This window comes from Girardinichthys multiradiatus, chromosome 12 (genome assembly GCF_021462225.1).
Source record: "Girardinichthys multiradiatus isolate DD_20200921_A chromosome 12, DD_fGirMul_XY1, whole genome shotgun sequence".
NCBI lineage: Eukaryota > Metazoa > Chordata > Actinopteri > Cyprinodontiformes > Goodeidae > Girardinichthys > Girardinichthys multiradiatus.
The window spans coordinates 41,650,104-41,672,059 of record NC_061805.1 but is presented as its reverse complement, the minus strand read 5'-3'; the positions used below and the strand labels follow the sequence as shown (position 1 = coordinate 41,672,059).

Sequence of the window (21,956 nt, the reverse complement as noted above, 5' to 3'; positions counted from 1 at the left end):
GATTGTTTTATACAACTTTCCAAATACATTTTATCAAACAGGCACATTTCTCTTGGAGAATGTGAATAAAAGCTTCTCTTCAAACTCTCCCTCTCAGTCCCACAGTAACAAAAAAAAAAGGAAAGCCAAGCTAATGAGGACGGGCGGGAACATTTAAAGTGGAGGTTTATTGAAGGCCCTTGTAAGCCGGCCTAATCCTCCGTCACAGCATTTGTTGTGTCATTAGAGTTGTTTACTTTGTGGGTGCTGTGACACGGGTCCATTCACTCCTGTAGCCCTTAGTCACTACACTGCAGAGGTCCAGTATAGTAAATCTGGCTGCTAGAAGCCAAATCAGACTTTTAAAAGCAAGTGAATCCAAAAACAGACCTCATAGAAGAAATATCTGATAAGATTCAGAGAAGGGGGGAAATAAAACAAACCAAAAACAACAAAACACATTAAAATGTTCTCAGCATCTTTATTTTTGTGCAAAGTTCAGGCAACACGGTAACTGAGAGACAAAATATGTAATTTGCCTCTCAAGTTATACATGTCAAGACATGGCTACATATTAGATATGTAATCTCATTGTCTTGTCCTTATGATGTGAGAGAAAGCAAGTGGCCAAATATTTCCTTGAAGTGGCAAAATGTACTTGAAGGATATAACTGTATTCATAGCCAGCTGGGACAAATTGTCTTCTATTTCTTACTTGAGGGAACAATCTATGTGATACAGTACCAAAAAGAGCCATTATGAGTTATTATTATGCATTCAACATACTCAAAAGGTAAAACAAAAAAAGTAATACAGTGCGATTTGGAACTTTTATTTACATTCTTATGGAACCTGGTCAAAAACTAAAGTAAAATGGCACCATGCAGTGTGTAAGGCAGATGTTTCCTACAAGTGTGAGGTTTACTCTGACACTTAAAGAATTAAACAAAATAAGGGTTTACTTTGTAATGTATGGTTTACGTCGTGGAGCAAAAGCTCTTTGTTCAAGAGCTAAACTACACTTTTATTTTTTTTCTGAATTCAAAAAACTACAATTAATTTGTTGTATTTTGATTAACATATAATGGGACGTCAACGTGTGTACTCTACCTTTACGCAGTTACTATATGTTCTGTGTATCTGTATCGTACCTTACACTGGTGATACAAGGTAGCAGAGATTAATGAGTTGACAACTGTAAACCGTATAACACACAAGATTAGATACAGTAGAGTATAACAAAACAAAGTCTCACTATTGCTTTTGGCTGCAGCGCTTATTGCTGACATATAACAATATGAAACTGGCTCAGATGGTAGAATAAGCTTCGATTATATTTCCCTTTAATTTTAGCTACTATTAAACTTTCTATATATATTAAAATATGTCTCTAACAAACACAATAAACCATCTTTCATCAAGCTAATTACCAGTTTGACTACTTCCATATTTATTACAGCTATACCCAAGATCTACACTGTATTCAGTAGGTCCATCTTCTAATTACATTTTTAAGACTTTATAAGACATGTTCAAAGCAAAATAAATAAAATATAAGGATAGCTTTGCATCTTAAATGATATGACAAAGTGCACTCAGTCACAGAGTACTTAAAGGAAAGTAGTTTTTTCCTTTAAAGAATGGCTGGTTCATACTTATTTAAGACTGTTGATATATGGAACAACTTTGATAATCTTAACGGTTCAAGAAAGTTTGTTTTTCATGATTACAGGGAGTCAAACTCCAATGAATTTATCATTATGAATGCAGCTGCACTTGCCCTAAATGAAAACCTTTAAGACGGTTCTCATTTAGGCTGTTCTTTGAGCTGATTTTCCCTGAGAGCACCGGTGAAGGTAGCCGTCCACACATGCAGGGCTGTTCCAGCTGAGAGGGTGAGGAAGAAGAGGAAGGCAACTTGGAAACCAAACCAGTCCACCAATCCTCCAGCCAGAGCGCCGAACATCAGCTTCCCCAACACCTCCAGAGTCGCCAGGAAACTGTAGTGCGTGGCCTACAAAAAAAACGACAAGCAAAGATACAGTAAGGGAAAATTAGGGGATAAAACGTACAAGGCAGGGGATGAGAGGAATGATGTTGTGTGGAGAGAGAGCAAAACATTTAACAGAAGAGTAGCTAAAATCAGTAGGTTGTGCTTCTTCATAAAAAAGAAACAATCAGTGACAGCAGAGAGAGAAGTGAGGAAAGGGTATGTCTGTATGAAAGCATGAAAAAAATGATAAGAAGAGGGTTGACTAAAACTCCAGCAAAAAACTTTGAATAAATAATAATAAGTTATTTCATCCAATAGCAGAACATTTAAAATGACTCACTGATAAAGGGAGGAAACAACATTAATAAAAAAAAAAGAATCAAAGTTGCTGTTTTTTTGCACCTACTCTGGAAACTGTAAGGCAACATTCATCATTAACATTTTTCATCAACAAGGCTCCATCATGCACCTTGTTTTTCAATTTCCACAACAAAGTTTTGATCAGATTGAGATCCTGACTGGTGGTTTACCAGGTTACTGAGATCTCCAATAAAAACTTTTAATGCTTTTCAAGTTATTTTTGCTGTATTATGAAATGCATTATCATCCATAAAAATAATTTCCTTATCACCCAAACTATTTTCAATTGATGAAAAGGGAAAATTGTCCAGTTTCTGTGTAGGTATGCCTGTTTCCTCCTTTACCTGACATGAAAACCTATTTTATTCATCAGTGGTGAGATATATTGATTTTTATTTTCAGACAAATCCCTGAAAAACCAGGATGTGCAGAAACTGACTGAAAACATTACTGTTTACTGCAGCTTTGCTCTAAAAGTCAAAGGTTGCTCTATCAGTTCATTTTTTAATGTCTTAGTTTTTTGTTAGTTTTAAATTTGCCTTTCAATGCCTCTTTCTATGCTTAATTTATTCTTACTACATTTGTTATTTTATACTTTTAATGTGATTTTCTTACCTCTAGTGAACCTGCCTTGCCCTGTTGGCCGATCCAAATTCAGGATTGATCACTTAATATTACTTTCATTTAATCATCCCCAGTCCCTGACTTTCTCTTCTCAACCCACTGGAACCATGTTTCTTGTACAGATGTTATGATTCTTTAGGTTTGGCTTTCTGTACATTCATCCCATTTCCTTCAACTGATTCTGACAGTTTGTTCACAAACACTGACTCTAGGTTTTGTCTGTTGTTCATTTCTTTGTTGTACATTTTCTATCCAAGGCATTTGGATTTTTGCTCCGACACTTGGATGTCTTCTTTGGTCTACCTGTATATCTTGCTTTTTCAGCCTTCCCATTTAGTTTGTATTTACACGCAGTTGACTACTGACAACTGTTTGTTTTCAACACTGCACGTAGGTTTACGTTTTTGGAAGGACTTTCACAAGGTCTTCCACTGTTTCAGCTGACAGTTTTCTTCTCAATCAGTCAGGGGTAACAATAAATCTTTGTTCTCTGTAGCATACAGCTACACCCAGATTTAGATTTTTTAGGTGGGATTTAATTTTACAAACATGTTTCTTCTGACTGGATGTAATATTAACCGTTTGACGTGGCTCAGCTAGAATGATGGCAGAGAAGCCTTCCAACTTGAAAGACTTGGTTTATCACCTAAGATAAATCATCAAAATATCATCGGAAACATGCAAAACACTGCTCACAGATATAAGAAGGGTTGGATTGCTGGTTTTTCCCTTAATTATTGAGAAATGTATAAGAATTTTCTACATGGCATTTTAAAAAAATCATAATTTTTCTTAAAGCTGATACTTCCTTTACATTGCTTTATAATCTTTTCAGATACTTGTCTCATTTTCTTTAGAAGCAAACTGGTTGGTAAATATCCAAGGTCATATGAATAATTGTGGGCTTAAATGCAGCTGCAGACACATTTGTGAAATTAGACATATGCAACTATTTACTTGAACAACGCAGGTTGTAGAAGAAAAAAACTTATCTTGCTGAGGTAAAAAAAACAAAAAACAACTTAAGAGGTTAAAAAACATTTGTGCTATTATATTTTTTGACTAAAAAGTAACTGTAACAGCTGACTGAACTCCCTTTGACAGTAGAGATGATACATTTTTTGCCACTGGCGGTCTCATGAGGTCACACACTGAGACAATGTAAAGAGGCCAGATGAACAGGAGTATCTGATCACAGCTTTAAGGCTTCCTTGATGGAGTGGGAGAGGGAGAAAAAGAATGACGGGTTAGTTCATCTCTGCAAGCCTCCTCCATCTCCTCTTTAAGACTGCATTTAAAACTTAAGGCTGATAAACACAACTCTTTCAATAGCAACAACAATCCCATTTCATGTGCAATAAGCCCCCAATATCATAAACTTACCATTGAAATGATTTAACTCAAGAAACTCTTTTGCTATTAAGAAAAAACTGACATGTACAAAACTTTGAAGAGTAGCGTGAACACACCATACCTAAGTAGTACCAGGTTGCATTGATAATAACGCTCTTCGATGAAAAAGTTGTTACTGTGGGAAGAACAGTAGTGAGTGTTAGCTTCTTTCAGTATCAGCGAGATGTTGTTAAATGAAGTCAGAGAAAGTACAGAAATGTTAGAAGTTATTTGAGGTATATTGTAATTTCTATAGAGGTGTGTTGACTGGACATTCATTTATTTTCTGTTGTAAATCCAACAGAAGATGCATTTACATTATCATCTCCATTTATGCATTACAACTTACAACATGATTTTTTCTAAACATAAAAAAATGCATCAAAGTTCATTCTTTAAGTTGGTCCGTTAATAGGACGCAAATGGAGGTAGGTCTTAGTTTTGATTGATTTGATGAATAGGAAAGATAATCAGATTTTACATTTTTATTTGACCAGTCAATCACCGATCAGTCAATGGTAAATGGTCTTATTCCGATCTCAGGTCGACTGGCTGATGCATCTCCACCTCTTGCATTTTCTTATACTATAGAGAAATTATAGAGAAATTTAAATAAATTCAAATCTGTATCGTCAAAGGTTTACTAAAACTGGAGCTCGGAAAATGACCAGAATATTTTCAGTGCAGCTCCATAGAAAACCTGATTTTATTCCGACTGGCTTTGGAGCAAACCAATAATATATGATTATTCTGAGAAATCCTTAATGACCCCTTTATCAAACAGTAAGTTTCTCTATAGAACACAACTGCCTCCAATGTGAACAGTTGCTGCTTTTCTATGCTAGTGCCGTGCGAAAGTACTTGCATCATTACAAATTTCTTCTGTCTGCTTCTTTTGTCACACTTGAATGTTTCAGATCATGAAATAAATCTTCAGAGATTAAACAAATTAGGCAAAGATAGCCAGAGTAAATACAAAAAGCTACTTTCCAATGATGCTCTAATTTATAAAAGGAAAACAAATCTATCCAAACAACCTGACTTGATCTAAAATTATAATTGTCCTCCACTACTAAATGATGAATTAACTCTGATTTACCATTTTGTTTTGGTTTAATTACACTAGCCATTGCCAGACCTGTAGAACCAGGAAAATCCTTAAAAGGAACCTGCTTGGCAACATGAAGTAGTCTAAAATACCTTAAAAAGCAACATTTTATGCCAAGATCAAAAGACTTGAGGAAATTAGAATCAAAATCATTAATTTCTGTCAGCCTGGAAAGGGTCACAAACCATTTCTAAGCCTTTGGGACTCCAGAGAATCCCAGTGAGACCCATTATCCACAAAAGGAGAAAATATGGTGAAAATTCCCAGGAGTGGCTGGTCTACCAAAATTACTCCCAGAGTGTATCAATAACTCATCCAGGAGGACAAGTAAGTATTTTTTTCATGCTACTGTACAGTAGGTACTTTTTGAATTGTGTCTGATTAAACAAATGAAGACAAATGACGGTTTCATTTCTAACAATGAAACTAAATACAATCAACATGTTAAGGTTGCTGCAATTAGTATTTCAGTCTAACCTGGCTAAATAATTATGTTGCTGCTTCTAAATGTTAGAGCCAGACTTTGTTGACCAAGCTGAGAGGCGAGAAGCTCACAGTGACTTCAGAAAGTGAGCGCTTTAGCGGATCTCTGAGATCCTGTGTGACCAAAGCTAAGTGGACTGTCTTTATTCAGAGCAACTTGTTTAACAGATTAGGTTTCTTTCTCCTGGGTATCCTTAACAAGCACTCACACTATCAACTTTCTGTTACTGGATAGCACTACTTTCAATAACACGCACATGTTACACACACATCGATCACAGACAAGCTAATGTTTTCTTCTCCGTTGCAGAGGCTTACAAATTTTAAATCAAAAGCAAAGAGATCCCCTCCCAAAACTAACTACAGCTCTTATCACATTTTTGGCATTGTTAACTGCTAATATTGATTTGAAATCACAAGAGATTCCCGACACCTGTTCTACGGCCTGTTTCTTTTGTTCTCGTTTCACACGCGAGGAGCCACAACAAGATAAGTGACTGAGTGACATCTGAACGGTTGGAGGCAGAAATCCAGTAGAAGACGAAAAGAGAAGAAACCAATAAACAGAAATTGGGTTTGGGAATAATGTTGAGATTTCATTGGGGGAAGCAGCTGGTGAGAAGTGCCAGGTAAAGCTAGCAATAGGTGTGGTACTGTTCCTTTCTGACAACCCCTAAAGCAAATGACTTCATGTTACAAAATAGCACACAAAGCCAAGTCAGAGTGAGAGAAAAAAAAAAAAAGAATGTAGCTTTTCCTTTCTGGAACATAGAAAATAAAGATTAGTTAACCCACAGGATATTACCTAACACTGCTGAATAACACAATTATTACCAGAAACAAATCAACAAGAGAGCAAACAATGAATGAAGTCTTTGTTACCTGAATGCTTTCTTCTGCCCTCTGAGTGCAATGCATCATGGTAGTGAAGGTGAGCGTGGTGATGAGACCACCCAGGAAGTGCTGAACGCTCATGCTCAGGACTGCCATTCCTACAGAAGGAAACACATGCAGGAAAAGTGGATCGTAATCAGTCACAAACATCTGCATGTATCCAACTCAAAAAAACAAAAAAAAAAGGTTATTTTCCTGACAGGAAAAAAGCTGTATTACTGTTTCTTCATCTGTACTCCTCATACTTATTCTATGTACAAGTCAGAGTGAAGAAATAAAGCAGCAAGAAAAGGTGGGCTGCTGAGGAGTGGAGTCTACCTCACACACACACATCTCCAAAACACATGTAGCGTTATCCTCTAAGGGGAAGTGGTAGAGCAGTGTTAGTGGGGAAACACAGAGGAACCACAGAGCCTATCTGTCTCTGCTCCCACGAACACTGAATTATTCACTGAAGACGCCAGAGTTTTTGCCGAATAAGACTCTTCAGTCAGCGATGCAAAGCTGCTGGAGTCACACAGATACACCGCCTGATCAGACTGGAAGAGTGGGAAGCGGAGTGTTTTCATGTAATATTGAAAATCTGAAACTGAATGTTTTTCTGTTTTCTCTTTTTTCCCCCTCCCCTTTAAGATTACTGAAGTCTTTGTCAGACTTTGGAACAAAGGCAGGATGATGGGACCCGACTTTCAGTTTGAGAGGTTTGATAGGGAAGCTGATATCCATGGCCAAGATAAATGGTAGAGATGTGAAAGCTAAACACTATTAGACCGTCCAATGAAATAAAATGTGTCATTTGTGTCAATGTCCACAACACAATGTACTCTCACACAACCCAAAGGAGATGCTAAATATCTGGCCTAAATGCTTGTACTGAAGGCTGGTCATTGAACAGCATGTAATACAGCTGCAGTTTGCAGGATTAAAGGGAGATTATTCCTATTGGTACAATACATTCAAACATTGACATAAATGTTTTAATATCAGCAATCGTTTTTTTTGAGACACAGAAGGTGTCAGTGTGACCACTGCAGCACTTTGTACTTTCTATTTACCTTCACAGAGCTTTAGAAACCCCTTTGCATCCTAACACATTTTCTGTCACTTAAATGTATGAGATCATCACAATAATTTTAATATCAGACAAAGATAACCAAAGTAAATACAATATACAGTTTCCAAATGATGATTTCATTTAAGAGGAAAAAAAAGGTATCAAAACCAACCTGGCTAAGTGAAAAAGTAAACACTCCCATTGTTAAATCAAGACATAACTATGAATAACCAGACTGTTTGGAAAGCTCATTTCAATTTTACTTGACACACATATTGTCAGAACTTTAGAATAAAACAATTCTGTCAAACAGAACCAGTTTGACAACACAAAGTAGGTGAAAAGATCTCAAAAAGCAACATAACATGGCCCAACCTAAAGACATTTGACAACGGATCAGAAACAAACATCTTGTAAACATATTTTAATCTTTAGAGGGTTACAAAGACATTAGGACTGCAGCAAACAGCAGTAAACCACAATCTTTGATAAAAAAAAGAACACAAAGGTCAATTTCTTTAAAGACGAGTGGGCCAACATTTCTCCACATTGATGTCAAGGACTGATTGCCAGTTAGCATAAATGCTTGGCAGCAGTTGGTTGCCACCAAGGTTGGCACAACCAGTTAGTAGGGTTAATGGAGCAATGACGTTTTCCTAAAGTAAAGTCGTGGTGGTTTGGATAGCTTTTTTCCCTAATAAATTAAATGATAATTTGAAAAAAAAAATGTATTTCATTATACGCTTCTTATCTTTGTTGACCTAAAATGTCAGAAGAAATATGTTAGGGGCCATTTCACAGCATTGTACATACTATTTATAGAAAACAAATTATGCCCTATTTTTTTAGTTGACAATTTTTCCACCGTATTCACAAAGGATCGTGACGTCATAAGAAAAAAAACTTTTTCCCTAAATTTTCCCTCAGTAAGATAAAAGTGATTCCCGGAGCATCTTGGCCCTTTAGGGAGCTCCTAACGTGAGGAAATGTTAAGAGTAGTGAGGAGGACTTTTAGTGAACCAAAGAGTGTCTTAAGCAGGCAAGATAGTGGAAAGACAGAGAGAAAGGAGAGATATTCTCTGAACAATGAATCACAGTAAATTAATAAAACACTACCGACTCGTCTGTGCAGGGATCTACCCCCTTAGTAGTGGAGTAAATGAGCACAATAAGTTCTATAACAATCATACCAATATTAATATAGAGATAAGATAAGCTTTATCATCTCTCTAGGGCGAAATTAAATTGTTTCAGCAGCAGGACAGATTAAAGCCTCTAGAAAGGTAATATGAGGAAGGGTAAATACATAATAGAAACAATAATAACCATGAAAAAAACTGAACACAATTACAAACAATATAGTACAGAATTATTTAAATATTTGCTTTCAAAAATTTAAATTAGGAAAAAAATGGAAAAATTCAAAACAAGTTATACATACATAAATACAAACTCTAGACAACAGTACAATAATCTAAGCACTATTTACATAGAAGGAAGATGTAAATGAGGTCAAGAAGTATTTGCTGTATTGTAAATGGCGAGTCGGTTTGCATAATAAGCAAACATAATAAGCAAATTAAAATAATGACGAGCATGTAAATAAGCTACGTTAAACATTTTGATGTTGTCAAATTTTATCACGATGATGTTTCTGAATCCAGTCTGAAGCCAGAAGTCCTCAGTTAATTTCTCTCCATTAATTACTAGGAGCACATTTTTTTCTCGTTTCTTTTAACAACCAATCACAGCCCTTAGAAGACAGCGTCACACCTAGCAATGGGGTCAACCACACCTCCTCACTTAGATAGGACTTTCTGTCGTCTCCTTTCTCAGAGTCGCTCTCAGCAGCGAACTAAATCACTCTTAAGCGAGGAGTCCTTGCCAAGAATTTTTAGGCTAACATAGGAGCTCTCTGAGAGGACTCTGAGAATCAATGTGAATACGGGCCCAGTATTAGAGTACCAAAGCCCACATATGCAGCTTGTTTTAAGCTTATTCGTTTGCAGCTGATTTTAAAGAATGTTGTAAGACATTTGACTATAATTGTCCTTACTTTTTCCTCAGGTATTTTGGTTTTGGAACAAATGAGCCACACCGTTGGAAACAGCTTACAGTATTTTGTGTGCTACACACATATATATAGTGCACACAGTAAATTAAGAGTAGACAAGAACTGAAAACACGTCAGACAATCTCAGTTTACTTTTAAATACTTAGATTTTCCATAGAAGCTAGGTGTGTGCAACATATGTATATTAAATTGTGAAGTACACTACTGGTTGATGATCTGCCAAATCACAGCAACTGGGGTATTGTTTATGTGGCACTTTCTGTCCTTTGTTGTTTTATGCTTTGAGGCACTCATGACCTCTAGGCCTCTTTTTCATTTAATTTTATAAACTAGTAGTCCCACTTTAGCACAAACTGTGTAGGTGTGTGTTTGAGTCTGGTGCATGTTTGGTTAAAACCTGTTTGTTCTTCATTCGATGAAGTAACTAGAGGTGGGTAGAGTAGCCAGAAATGGCATCAAGTAAGAATGGTGTTACTTCAAAATAATATTACTTAAGTAGAAGTAAAAAGTACAATGCTGTAAAACTTCTCCGAGAAGTTCTTTTTATGTTTAAAAAAGTCAAATAATCTCTTGAAACGACTTGTGTCATCATGGCCTAAGATACAAATGTTCCCAACCAAATAAAGTCTATTACAAAATCAGCCTATTCCAACCTTTAAAAACATTGCCAGAATGAATCAAAATAGGACACAGAAGAACTGGTGCATGGCTTAATTAGGTAGGTTAGATTGTAGTAATCGTGTAATAATCTCAGTGAAGACGTAGTTCATAAAAGGCAGATGCAGCTCACCCAAACTGCTACTGCCAGGTTCTTGACTAATCGTGGGAAAACTGATCACATTACACCAGTGCCTCAATCACTGTACTTACAGACCATACATTTCGCTCACCAGTGACCTCTTCACTCTGTGTTCCCAGGACCAGAACTAAACAAGGGGAGGGTAGTCTCTATGTAGGTATCTTCAGCTCTGGATCCAATGGCCTGAAAACCTGAGATGTGCAGAAGCTGAACTGAAAACATTACTGTTGAATGCAGCCAAACCAAACACGCCAGTCTTATTAATTAGTCTTACTGTAGCTTTTTAATTGCTCAGTTTAGTTATTTCAGTGTTTCTTGTCTTTAACATGACTAAGTGTCATGGTTTTACGCTGTGCTTTTTGGTTTTAGCATGTTGCGTTTTTGATGTATTTAGTGGTTTTTATCTCTGGTCTTTGTTTTTCCAGTAAATCACCACTTGCCTCTTCTTGTCTAATTTATTAATGAAATGCAGGTAAATGAACACATTTTTAATTAATATGAAGATGTTAAGTTAAATGGTTCCTGAATATATAGGTTTAAATTCAGGTTTGTAATTCACTGTAAGCCTTGGATCTTGCTTTTTAACCTACTGAAGCTGTAAATTGTATTTTCCCTTTGAATTTCAAAAATTACATATAGAAGGAGAGGGTCAAAGGGTCTTGGTGATGTTAATAGTCACAGTTCACTGCTGTTTGTTTTGTTATATGGATCGTCGTGTTAAGCAATATCTTCTTTTAAACACCAAGATGACCTGACATACTCGACTACACCCTGTTTGTTGGTATCATCTTATTAATAGGATGTTGATTTACATGAAGTTTCTAACCTTTCATGAGCGGCGATGGTTCCAGTACAGTGAGCAGAGAACTCTGGAAGACCATGCTGATGGTACGCAACACAAACACCCGTCGCATCATGGCCCCGATGCTGAGGAAAAACCAGCAAACCACACATTTCAAGAAGATGTTGCGAAAATATTTAGCTAAAAGTGCATTCATGAACAATGATGTGAAGAGCATAGCCTCCGGGTTGGTATCATTACATTTAGAGGTATCCAGTTTCTTATCGTATCACATACAATTACACTAATACACATTCATGGACACACACATTTACATTTCAGCAAGCGCGTAAGTAAACAAGTCGCCAGACACTAATTGATTCCCTGTTAGCGCAAAGAAATCATCCCCCTGTGAGGCTGGTTCATGACGTAATCAATAACCTGAGGAGCGCCGCAGCATGAGGGAGACAATTAATCACTGTTAACATCCATACAAACACACAGGCACACACACATATGGGCACTCACACGGTTGATGTGACAACAGGGATTAACGGTGCCAATCACTCAGAGGATACCTGCCACTCAAAGGACTCTGTGTGTTTGTTTATGTTTTTTCTGCATGTAATTATTTATGTGTAAAAAAGATTGTGAGGAAGAAGGGCCTGTCGCACAAAGCAGAATATTTAATTTGAGATGGTAAGTGTACTGTCTACACCAGACTTACCACTTTATTTTAAACCTTTCAACAGAGATCCACTGGGAAGTGGCTCATTTTTAGACTGAGTGCCCCTGACCAGTGACAAGGCATGATAAAGAAATTTAGTATTATGATTACTGTGGGCAAATTCCTCATGGTTATTTAAATTATCATTATTTAGTTCAAAGGTGTTAACATTTGAAAAAAAGTTGCATTACTGAGATAATTCATTAAATGTAGCCAGCCACAAAATTATATCACAATCAGAATCAGCGTTATTGCCAAGTTCGTACATACAAACAAGGAATTTGACTCCAGTACACTTTGCTCTCTGGTTTTTGTTTTTGCATTACAGAATATACATATTTACAATGTACAATATACACATATATAAATAAAAAGGTGCATTTGCAACATCTGTATGCTGTTGTTTGGTACTCTATTAAATGTTCATCAGAGAAACAGCCTGGGGGAAGAAACTCTAAACAGTTTATGTGCAGGGTGTGTGGGGTTTGCGGAGATTTTTGCAGCTCTTTTCCTGACCCTAGACCTGTATAAATCCTGGATGGAGGGATGGTATGCCCTGATTATTCTCTCTGCAGACCTGATTATTCGTTGCAGTCTGCACCTGTCCTGTTTTGTGGATGAGCCAAACCACACTGAGATGGATGAAGACAGGACAGACTGAATGATGGCAGTCCAGCAGCTCCTGTGGAAGGTTGAACTTCTTGAGTTGCCTCAGGAAGTACAGTCTCTGCTGGGCCTTCTTTCGAACAGTGTCTATGTGTGAAGACCATCTCAGGTCCTAAGAGATGGTGGTTCCAAGGAACCTGAAGTGGTCCACAGCTGACACGGTGTAGTTGAGGATGGTGAGGGGGATGTATGGGGATGGTGTTCTCCGAAAGTCCACCACCATTTCCACAGTCTTGAGTGGGTGTATCAGCCGATCCACTTCCTGTCTATATGTAGACTCATCACCGTCCTGGATCAGTCCAATGACGGTGGTGTTGTCTGCAAACTTCAGGAGTTTCACGGACGAGTCCGATGAGGTGCAGTCATTTGTGTACAGGGAAAAAAGGAGTGGGGATAGAACACACCCCTGGAGGGCACCAGTACTTATTGATCTGGATCGGGAGAAGATGCTCCCCAATCTCACCTGCTGCTGTCGGTCCCTCAGGAAGCTGTTGATCCACTGACCGGTGGAGGCCAGAACGTTGAGCTGGGTGAGCTTCTGGTGGAGGATTTCTGGTATGATGGTGTTGAAGGCCGAGCTGAAATCTACAAACAGGATCCTGGCGTACGTCCCTGGACAGTCGAGGTCTTGCAGGACAAAGTGTAGACCTAAGTTAACAGCATCATCTGCCGACCTGTTTGCTCGGTAAGCAAACTGCAGGAGGTCCAGCAGGGAGCCTGTGATGTCTTTCAGGTGCTTCAACACCAGCCACTCAAAGGATTTCATGACCACAGACGTCAGGGCTACAGACCCGTAGTCATTTAATCTAAGGGTGGTGGGTTTCTTGGGAACCGGGATGATGGTGGATTGTTTGAAGCAGGAGGGGACCTCACATTTCTCCAGTGACTTGTTGAAGATCCGGGTGAAGATCGGAGCGAGTTGATCTGCACAGGCTTTCAGACATAATGGGGAGACGTTATCAGATCCTCCAGCTTTCTTTGTTTTCATGTGCTGAAAGAGCCTATTTACATCTTCCTCGGAGATCTTTAGTGCAGGCGGAGGATCTGAAGGTAGGGGATTGGTAGCTTTGTGGGAAGAACTTGTTCCTGAATGGGATGTGGAGGAGATGATTTGAGGTGTGAACGGCTTCCTGTCATGTCTGCAGTAGAAGCCATTCAGACGGTTCGCCAGGAGAGGATTCTGTTCAGGATGGGTGGGGGGGCTCCTATAGGCAGTCAGGTTTCTCAGACCGGTCCATACAGCTGAAGTGTCACCAGTAGAAAGGTTGTTCTTAAGCTTCTCACTGTAGCTTCTCTCAGCTGCTTTGATCTCTTTTGTTAGTCTGTTCCTGGCCTGTCTGTACCGTGCCCAATCTCCACTGCTGTGAGCTTCTTCCTTTTCCCTGCGCAGATTCCTGAGGTGTGGAGTAAACCATGGCTTGTTATTCCCAAAGGTGCAGAAGGTCTTGGTCTGCACACACATGTCCTCAAAGAAACCGATGTATGATGTCACCACATCAGTTAGTTGGTTTAGGTCAGTGGCTTAAGTTTCAAAAACAGTCCAGTCTATGCATTCAAAGCAGGCTTGTAGCGTCTATTTTGATTCCTCAGTCCACTTCTTAACAGTGTGAACCTTGGGTTTGGAAGCTCTTAGTCTCTGTCTGTAGGTTGGGATGAGGTGGATAAGAGAATAATCCGAAAAACCCAGAGCAGCCCTGGTAACAGCATGATATGAGTCCTGTAAAGTTGTGTAACATTGGTCCAGTGTGTTTTTGTCTCTGGTGGGACACTTAATATGCTGTCTGTATTTAGGGAGTTCATTGGAGAGGTTTGCTCTGTTAAAATCTCCCAGTATTATGATGAAAGAGTCCGTGTATTTTTTCTCCACGTCTGTAATCAGCTCAGCGAGATGTTTTTCAGCGGCAGAAGTGCAGCCATGCGGCGGAAAATATGAGCCAAATATTATAAACGAGGAAAACTCTCTCGGTGAATAAAACGGTTTACAGATGATGGAAAATGACTCCAGATCAGGACATCATGTTTTTTCCAGCACTTTTATATCTCTGCACCAACCTTCATTTATATAAAAGCAGATTCCGCCTCCTGGCTTCTTCCCCGATAGCTCCGCGCTGCGATCCGCTCTGAACAGCTGGAAGTCCGGCATCAGCAGTGCATGGTCCGGGATGTTTTCGCTCAGCCATGTCTCGGTGAAGCACAGAATCGCTCATCTGCGGATGTCCGTGTTTTTACCGGTGAGGAGAAGCAGCTCGTCCATCTTGTTGCTTAGAGAGCGGACATTTGCCAGATGGATTGAAGGCAGTGGTGTGCGAAGTCTTCTTTTGCGGAGTTTTACCAGCGCGCCAGCACGTTTCCCTCTCCGGCGCTTTCGGCGCAGTATCCCGTATAGTGCCGCAGCTCAGTGAACCTCGGATCGATGAAAGATGGTGAAAAAATCCCAAGAGAGGACTCTGTGATGTTGAGCTCCTCTCTACTGAATGAGACCACAGTCCTGTGGCTCGAAAAACATAAAAACACACAAAATGCACAAAGAAAGAGAGAGCGAAGCTCCGAGGCGGCCATCGTCGGCGCCATCTTGAAGTATATATTTATGAACCTTGCAATAACAATATTATTATTAGTAGTAGTAGGAGTAGTATGATATACTAACAAATCCGACAACTGCCCTTAATTAAATGCCTTAGAGAAATCCCTTTGCAGACACACAATGCAACAACCATCAGAAGGTTTTTATGAGCACTGAGGGTGCTGTTTGAATTGGCTTCAAAATGTTCATAATACAATATATATAAAAAACATGATTTCCAAATAACCAGTTAAAGCTTTTAAGTAGCTATTCTGCATGGATTGAAGATAAAAACTTACATGTGCAGTTATAAATGCAAAATTACAGCTTAGCTTAGTCACAAATTTTCCTGTTTACTCAAAGTCTTAGATGCTGTGTTCAAAACTTGGGATTTTTTTAATTTTCAGTTATCACATATAGCTGTAATGGTAATTTAATTTTTAACATGGTGCCAACCATGAGAAATTCTACAAGGATCATTAAAGCCAATAATTGTTTCATCCCTACTGGTGACGAGCCGGCTTGAAACTCATACCAAAGTGGTACCAGGTCACACCAACACCACCACACCTTGGTATGGAAAACATTTCTGAAAGAAGAAGAGTCAATGTCAGCTTTTTTCAGTAACTATAGCGCAAGGCCTGCGGTTCATAGGGGTTGCAAGAAAGTGAGAGAGAGCAAGAGTTTTTAAGCAGATAACAAGAAGGACAAACAGAACACAGAAAATTGCATTTATCCTTTTGTGTTTTCATCCCGTCATGTTTCATGCTGGATTTGCAAATGTGGTCAGACTTCTGGAAACCTCAGAGTTAAGGTAAGCATTTACATTCTCTAGAGTATTCACACTGAGACTGCTACTTTAGTAATGCTAATCAATTTAATTATAAGATGCTAAAGACTCTTTAAATTGTTACTTCCAAACCATTTTGTCTTTGTCTTAAAATAATGGTACAACCAAGTTTCAGAGAAATTGTTCTTGCATACAACACTGTGACATTGCCCCTGCTTCTAATATAGAGAAAATATTCAATTAAACCTCCTGGTGAAAGGGTTAGAAAAACACAAAAACGGATGCTTAGGCTGGCTCTAGGGACGTGGAATGTCACCTCGCTGGGGAGGAAGGATCCTGAGCTTGTGCGGGAGGTCGAGAGATATCGACTAGAAATAGTCGGGCTCGCCTCCACGCACAGCGTGGGCTCTGGAACCCATCTCCTTGAGAGGGGTTGGACTCTCTTCTACTCTGGAGTGGCCAACGGGGAGAGGCGGCGGGCTGGTGTGGGTTTGCTTGTTGCCCCCCAGCTCAGCCGTCTCATGTTGGGGTTTACCCCAGTGGATGAGAGGGTCGTATCCCTGCGCCTTCGGGTTGGGGAGAGGTCTCTGACTATCATTTCAGCCTACGGGCCGAGTGGTAGTGCAGAGTACCTGGCCTTCTTGGCGTCCCTGTCGGGGGTGCTGGATAGTGCCCCTCCCGGGGACTCCATTATTCTGCTGGGGGACTTCAACGCCCACGTGGGGAACGACAGTGACACCTGGAGAGGCGTGATCGGGAGGAATGGCCTCCCCGATCTGAATCCGAGTGGTGTTTTGTTATTGGACTTCTGTGCTAGTCACGGATTGTCCATAACGAACACCATGTTCAAACATAAGGGTGTCCATCAGTGCACTTGGCACCAGGACACCCTAGGCAGGAGGTCGATGACCGACTTTGTTGTCGTATCATCAGACCTTCGGCCGCATGTTTTGGACACTCGGGTGAAGAGAGGGGCTGAGCTGTCCACTGATCATCGCCTGGTGGTGAGTTGGATCCGCTGGAGGAGGAGAAAGCCGGGCTGACTTGGCAGGCCCAAGCGCATAGTGAGGGTCTGCTGGGAACGCCTGGCGGAGCCCTCGGCCAGGGATGTATTCAACTCCCACCTCCGGGAGAGCTTTGACCAGATCCCGGGGGATGTTGGAGACATAGAGTCCGAGTGGACCATGTTCTCCGCATCTATTGTCGATGCTGCTGCCCATAGCTGCGGCCGTAAGGTCTGCGGTGCCTGTCATGGCGGCAATCCCAGAACCCGGTGGTGGACACCGGCAGTAAGGGATGCTGTTAAGCTGAAGAAGGAGTCCTATCGGCTGTGGTTGGCTTGTGGGACTCCTGAGGCGGCTGACGGGTACCGTGAGGCCAAGCGTGCTGCGGGCTGTGGCAGAGGCAAAAACTCGGGCCTGGGAAGAGTTCGGTGAGGCCATGGAGAAGGACTACCGGTTGGCCTCGAAGCGATTCTGGCAAACCGTCCGGCGCCTCAGGAGGGGGAAGCAGTGCTTTGCCAACACTGTTTATAGTGGGGGCGGGAGACTGCTGACCTCGACTGAGGACATTATTGGGCGGTGGAAGGAGTACTTTGAGGATCTCCTCAATCCTGCCATCACGCATTCCGTGGTGGAAACAGAGGCTGGGGACTCGGGGTTGGACTCTTTCATCACCCAGACTGAAGTCACCGAGGTGGTTAAAAAGCTCCACGGTGGCAAGGCTTCGGGGGTGGATGAGATCCGCCCTGAGTACCTCAAGTCTCTGGATGTTGTAGGGCTGTCATGGTTGACACGCCTCTTCAACATTGCGTGGCGGTCGGGGACAGTGCCTCTGGACTGGCAGACTGGGGTGGTGGTCCCCCTTTATAAGAAGGGGGACCGGAGGGTGTGTTCCAACTACAGGGGGATCACACTCCTCAGCCTCCCTGGTAAGGCCTACGCCAGGGTATTGGAGAGGAGAGTCCGACCGATAGCCGAACCTCGGCTTCAGGAGGAACAGTGTGGTTTTCGTCCCAGCCGTGGAACACTGGACCAGCTCTATACCCTGCGGCTGCCACAGTAATGGGGGCGCTGTGCCGGTCCATTGTGGTGAAGAGAGAGCTGGGCCAAAAAGCAAAGCTCTCAATTTACTGGTCGGTCTACGTTCCTACCCTCACCTATGGCCATGAACTTTGGGTCATGACCGAAAGAACGAGATCACGGATACAAGCGGCTAAAATGAGCTTCCTCCGTAGGGTGGCCGGGCACTCCCTTAGAGATAGGGTGAGGAGCTCGGCCATCCGGGAGGGGCTCGGAGTAGAGCCGCTGCTCCTCCACATCGAGAGGAGCCAGTTGAGGTGGCTCGGGCATCTATACCGGATGCCTCCTGGACGCCTTCCTCGGGAGGTTTTCCAGGCACGTCCCACCGGGAGGAGGCCCAGGGGACGGCCCAGGACACGCTGGAGGGACTATGTCTCTCGGCTGGCCTGGGAACGCCTTGGGCTCCCCCTGGAGGAACTGGAGGAGGTGTCTGGGGAGAGGGACGTCTGGGCGTCTCTGCTGAGTCTGCTGCCCCCGCGACCCGGTCCTGGATAAGCGGAAGACGACGAACGAACGAACTATTTCTTGATTGTTGCATCCCTACTGTTTAAGCATCATTCAGGTTTTCGCAGTATGATCCTTCACAGAGAACAAACTTGAGTTTCATAAAAGAAAATATCTATTTGTTTTAACATTTTTATTTCTGTGAAATAGACTACGTTTTTCCTACTGTACTCCCTCTCACACACACTCAACTTAGCCTCTCCCTACATCCTGACTGGAAAACCAAACCTGCACCATTCACATGCTAAAAACATTCCTCTTTTTGGTTCTTTTTTACCTCCTCAATGATAGCCTTTCATATGACGCTTTCTCAAGAGATGCTAAAGTGTGTGCTTGTGAGTGGGAGTGTGTGTGAGAAAGAAAACCCATCTGACTGCCACCTTACACAGGCCAGGCCCAGATAAGAATAGGTTTGTTCTCAGGTTGCCGCTGGTGGTTCTAAAGAGGGTCCCTCACTGACCACTCAGCCATTTCTGATGGTGGAGAGGATAAACCTTCCAACTGAGCTTTTAGAGGTGGGACACAGCCTGCTGGACAACCTCTCCTCTGTGTGCTAATGTGGGGGTGATAAGAAGAGGTGAGGAAGGAAAAGTGTTCATCTGGCACCGGCTTCTACAGAAACCCAGTCGGTATAGATGTACTTATTAGCACATACTTTATTCTTTGTGAGTACTTTTATATATTGTAAAACGAGTGAAGTATTTCACCCTTTTTTATGTGCCAGACAAGTTCCAATTTTTCCAAACTTTTACCAACAAAATTTAGCTATATCACCAGGTTGTTTCTTAACCTTTTTAAGCCAAAACAACTGAGAGATATCTGTAGAAGAAGGGTTGAATAGTTTAATGCTGAAAAAGGAGAACTCAGATCTGTGGTAACACAATGTTAAAAGGGAAAGTCAACTGCAAAAATCTCTTCAAAAGAAAGTGTTGCTGCTCGTCAATCTGGAAGAGTCTGTAAAGCCATTTAGAAACAATTTGTGATTTTTCAGTCCTGATCCTTCCTGGAGCAGGCCTGTCAATATGTTGATCCTGACAGCAGATTAAGCAATTTTCAGGGAAAACTCAAGAGTGTCATCTAAAACACTACATGTTTTACTTAGCATGTTTAGTGTTTGTGTTTATAATTGGAAAAAGACTGGATGTGCATTTGTGGTTCGGAATGCTGGCCAGGAAAAAGCCTTTGTTTACAAAATGCTTCACAAAAAGAAGGTGGCAGCACAGATTATGCTTTCAAAGTTACAACTGAACAAACAACACAACCTCTGGCACACTGTCCTTCAGACACTAACAATCAAGAAGAAATGTGTAACTACAGGTCCTTCTCAAAATATTTGCATATTGTGATAAAGTTCATTATTTTCCATAATGTAATGATGAAAATTTAACATTCATATATTTTAGATTCATTGCACACTAACTGAAATATTTCAGGTCTTTTATTGTCTTAATACGGAGGATTTTGGCATACAGCTCATGAAAACCCAAAATTCCTATCTCACAAAATTAGCATATCATTAAAAGGGTCTCTAAACAAGCTATGAACCTACTCATCTGAATCAACGAGTTAACTCTAAACACCTGCAAAAGATTCCTGAGGCCTTTAAAACTCCCAGCCTGGTTCATCACTCAAAACCCCAATCATGGGTAAGACTGCCGACCTGACTGCTGTCCAGAAGGCCACTATTGACACCCTCAAGCAAGAGGGTAAGACAAGGAAAGAAATTTCTGAACGAATAGGCTGTTCCCAGAGTGCTGTATCAAGGCACCTCAGTGGGAAGTCTGTGGGAAGGAAAAAGTGTGGCAGAAAACGCTGCACAACGAGAAGAGGTGACCGGACCCTGAGGAAGATTGTGGAGAAGGTCCGATTCCAGACCTTGGGGGACCTGCGGAAGCAGTGGACTGAGTCTGGAGTAGAAACATCCAGAGCCACCGTGCACAGGCGTGTGCAGGAAATGGGCTACAGGTGCCGCATTCCCCAGGTCAAGCCACTTTTGAACCAGAAACAGCGGCAGAAGCGCCTGACCTGGGCTACAGAGAAGCAGCACTGGACTGTTGCTCAGTGGTCCAAAGTACTTTTTTTGGATGAAAGCAAATTCTGCATGTCATTCGGAAATCAAGGTGCCAGAGTCTGGAGGAAGACTGGGGAGAAGGAAATGCCAGAAGTCCAGTGTCAAGTACCCACAGTCAGTGATGGTCTGGGGTGCCGTGTCAGCTGCTGGTGTTGGTCCACTGTGTTTTATCAAGGGCAGGGTCAATGCAGCTAGCTATCAGGAGGTTTTGGAGCACTTCATGCTTCCATCTGCTGAAAAGCTTTATGGAGATGAAGATTTCATTTTTCAGCACGACCTGGCACATGCTCACAGTGCCAAAACCACTGGTAAATGGTTTACTGACCATGGTATCACTGTGCTCAATTGGCCTGCCAACTCTCCTGACCTGAACCCCATAGAGAATCTGTGGGATATTGTGAAGAGAACGTTGAGAGACTCAAGACCCAACACTCTGGATGAGCTAAAGGCCGCTATCGAAGCATCCTGGGCCTCCATAAGACCTCAGCAGTGCCACAGGCTGATTGCCTCCATGCCACGCCGCATTGAAGCAGTCATTTCTGCAAAAGGATTCCCGACCAAGTATTGAGTGCATAACTGTACATGATTATTTGAAGGTTGACGTTTTTTGTATTAAAAACACTTTTCTTTTATTGGTCGGATGAAATATGCTAATTTTGTGAGATAGGAATTTTGGGTTTTCATGAGCTGTATGCCAAAATCATCTGTATTAAGACAATAAAAGACCTGAAATATTTCAGTTAGTGTGCAATGAATCTAAAATATATGAATGTTAAATTTTCATCATTACATTATGGAAAATAATGAACTTTATCACAATATGCTAATATTTTGAGAAGGACCTGTATGTTACTCAGGACCCAGATGTGCTTCTTTCCTGGATAGAGTTATTAATAAAGCCATATCAGGCTTTTAAATCTATTTTTATGTCACATAGAAAGTACTCCATCCGGGAGGGGCTCGAAGTAGAGCCGCTGCTCCTCCACATCGAGAGGAGCCAGTTGAGGTGGCTC

The 21,956-nt window shown here is 41.2% G+C and overlaps 1 protein-coding gene across 1 annotated transcript in view; it reads right to left on the bottom strand.

The window, feature by feature from the left end:
• Positions 1-440: 440 nt before the first annotated feature.
• The window catches only part of mfsd3 (major facilitator superfamily domain containing 3), a 43,709-nt gene continuing 22,193 nt past the window's right edge, over positions 441-21,956 (bottom strand). Inside the window, exons 4-6 of the mRNA XM_047381140.1 lie at positions 11,587-11,687; positions 6,822-6,931; positions 441-1,993 (exon numbers count right to left, since the gene is read on the bottom strand). Of these exons, the coding sequence (XP_047237096.1) occupies positions 1,787-1,993; positions 6,822-6,931; positions 11,587-11,687 (418 nt within the window). The 3' untranslated portion in view covers positions 441-1,786. The remainder of the gene's footprint in view (positions 1,994-6,821; positions 6,932-11,586; positions 11,688-21,956) is intronic.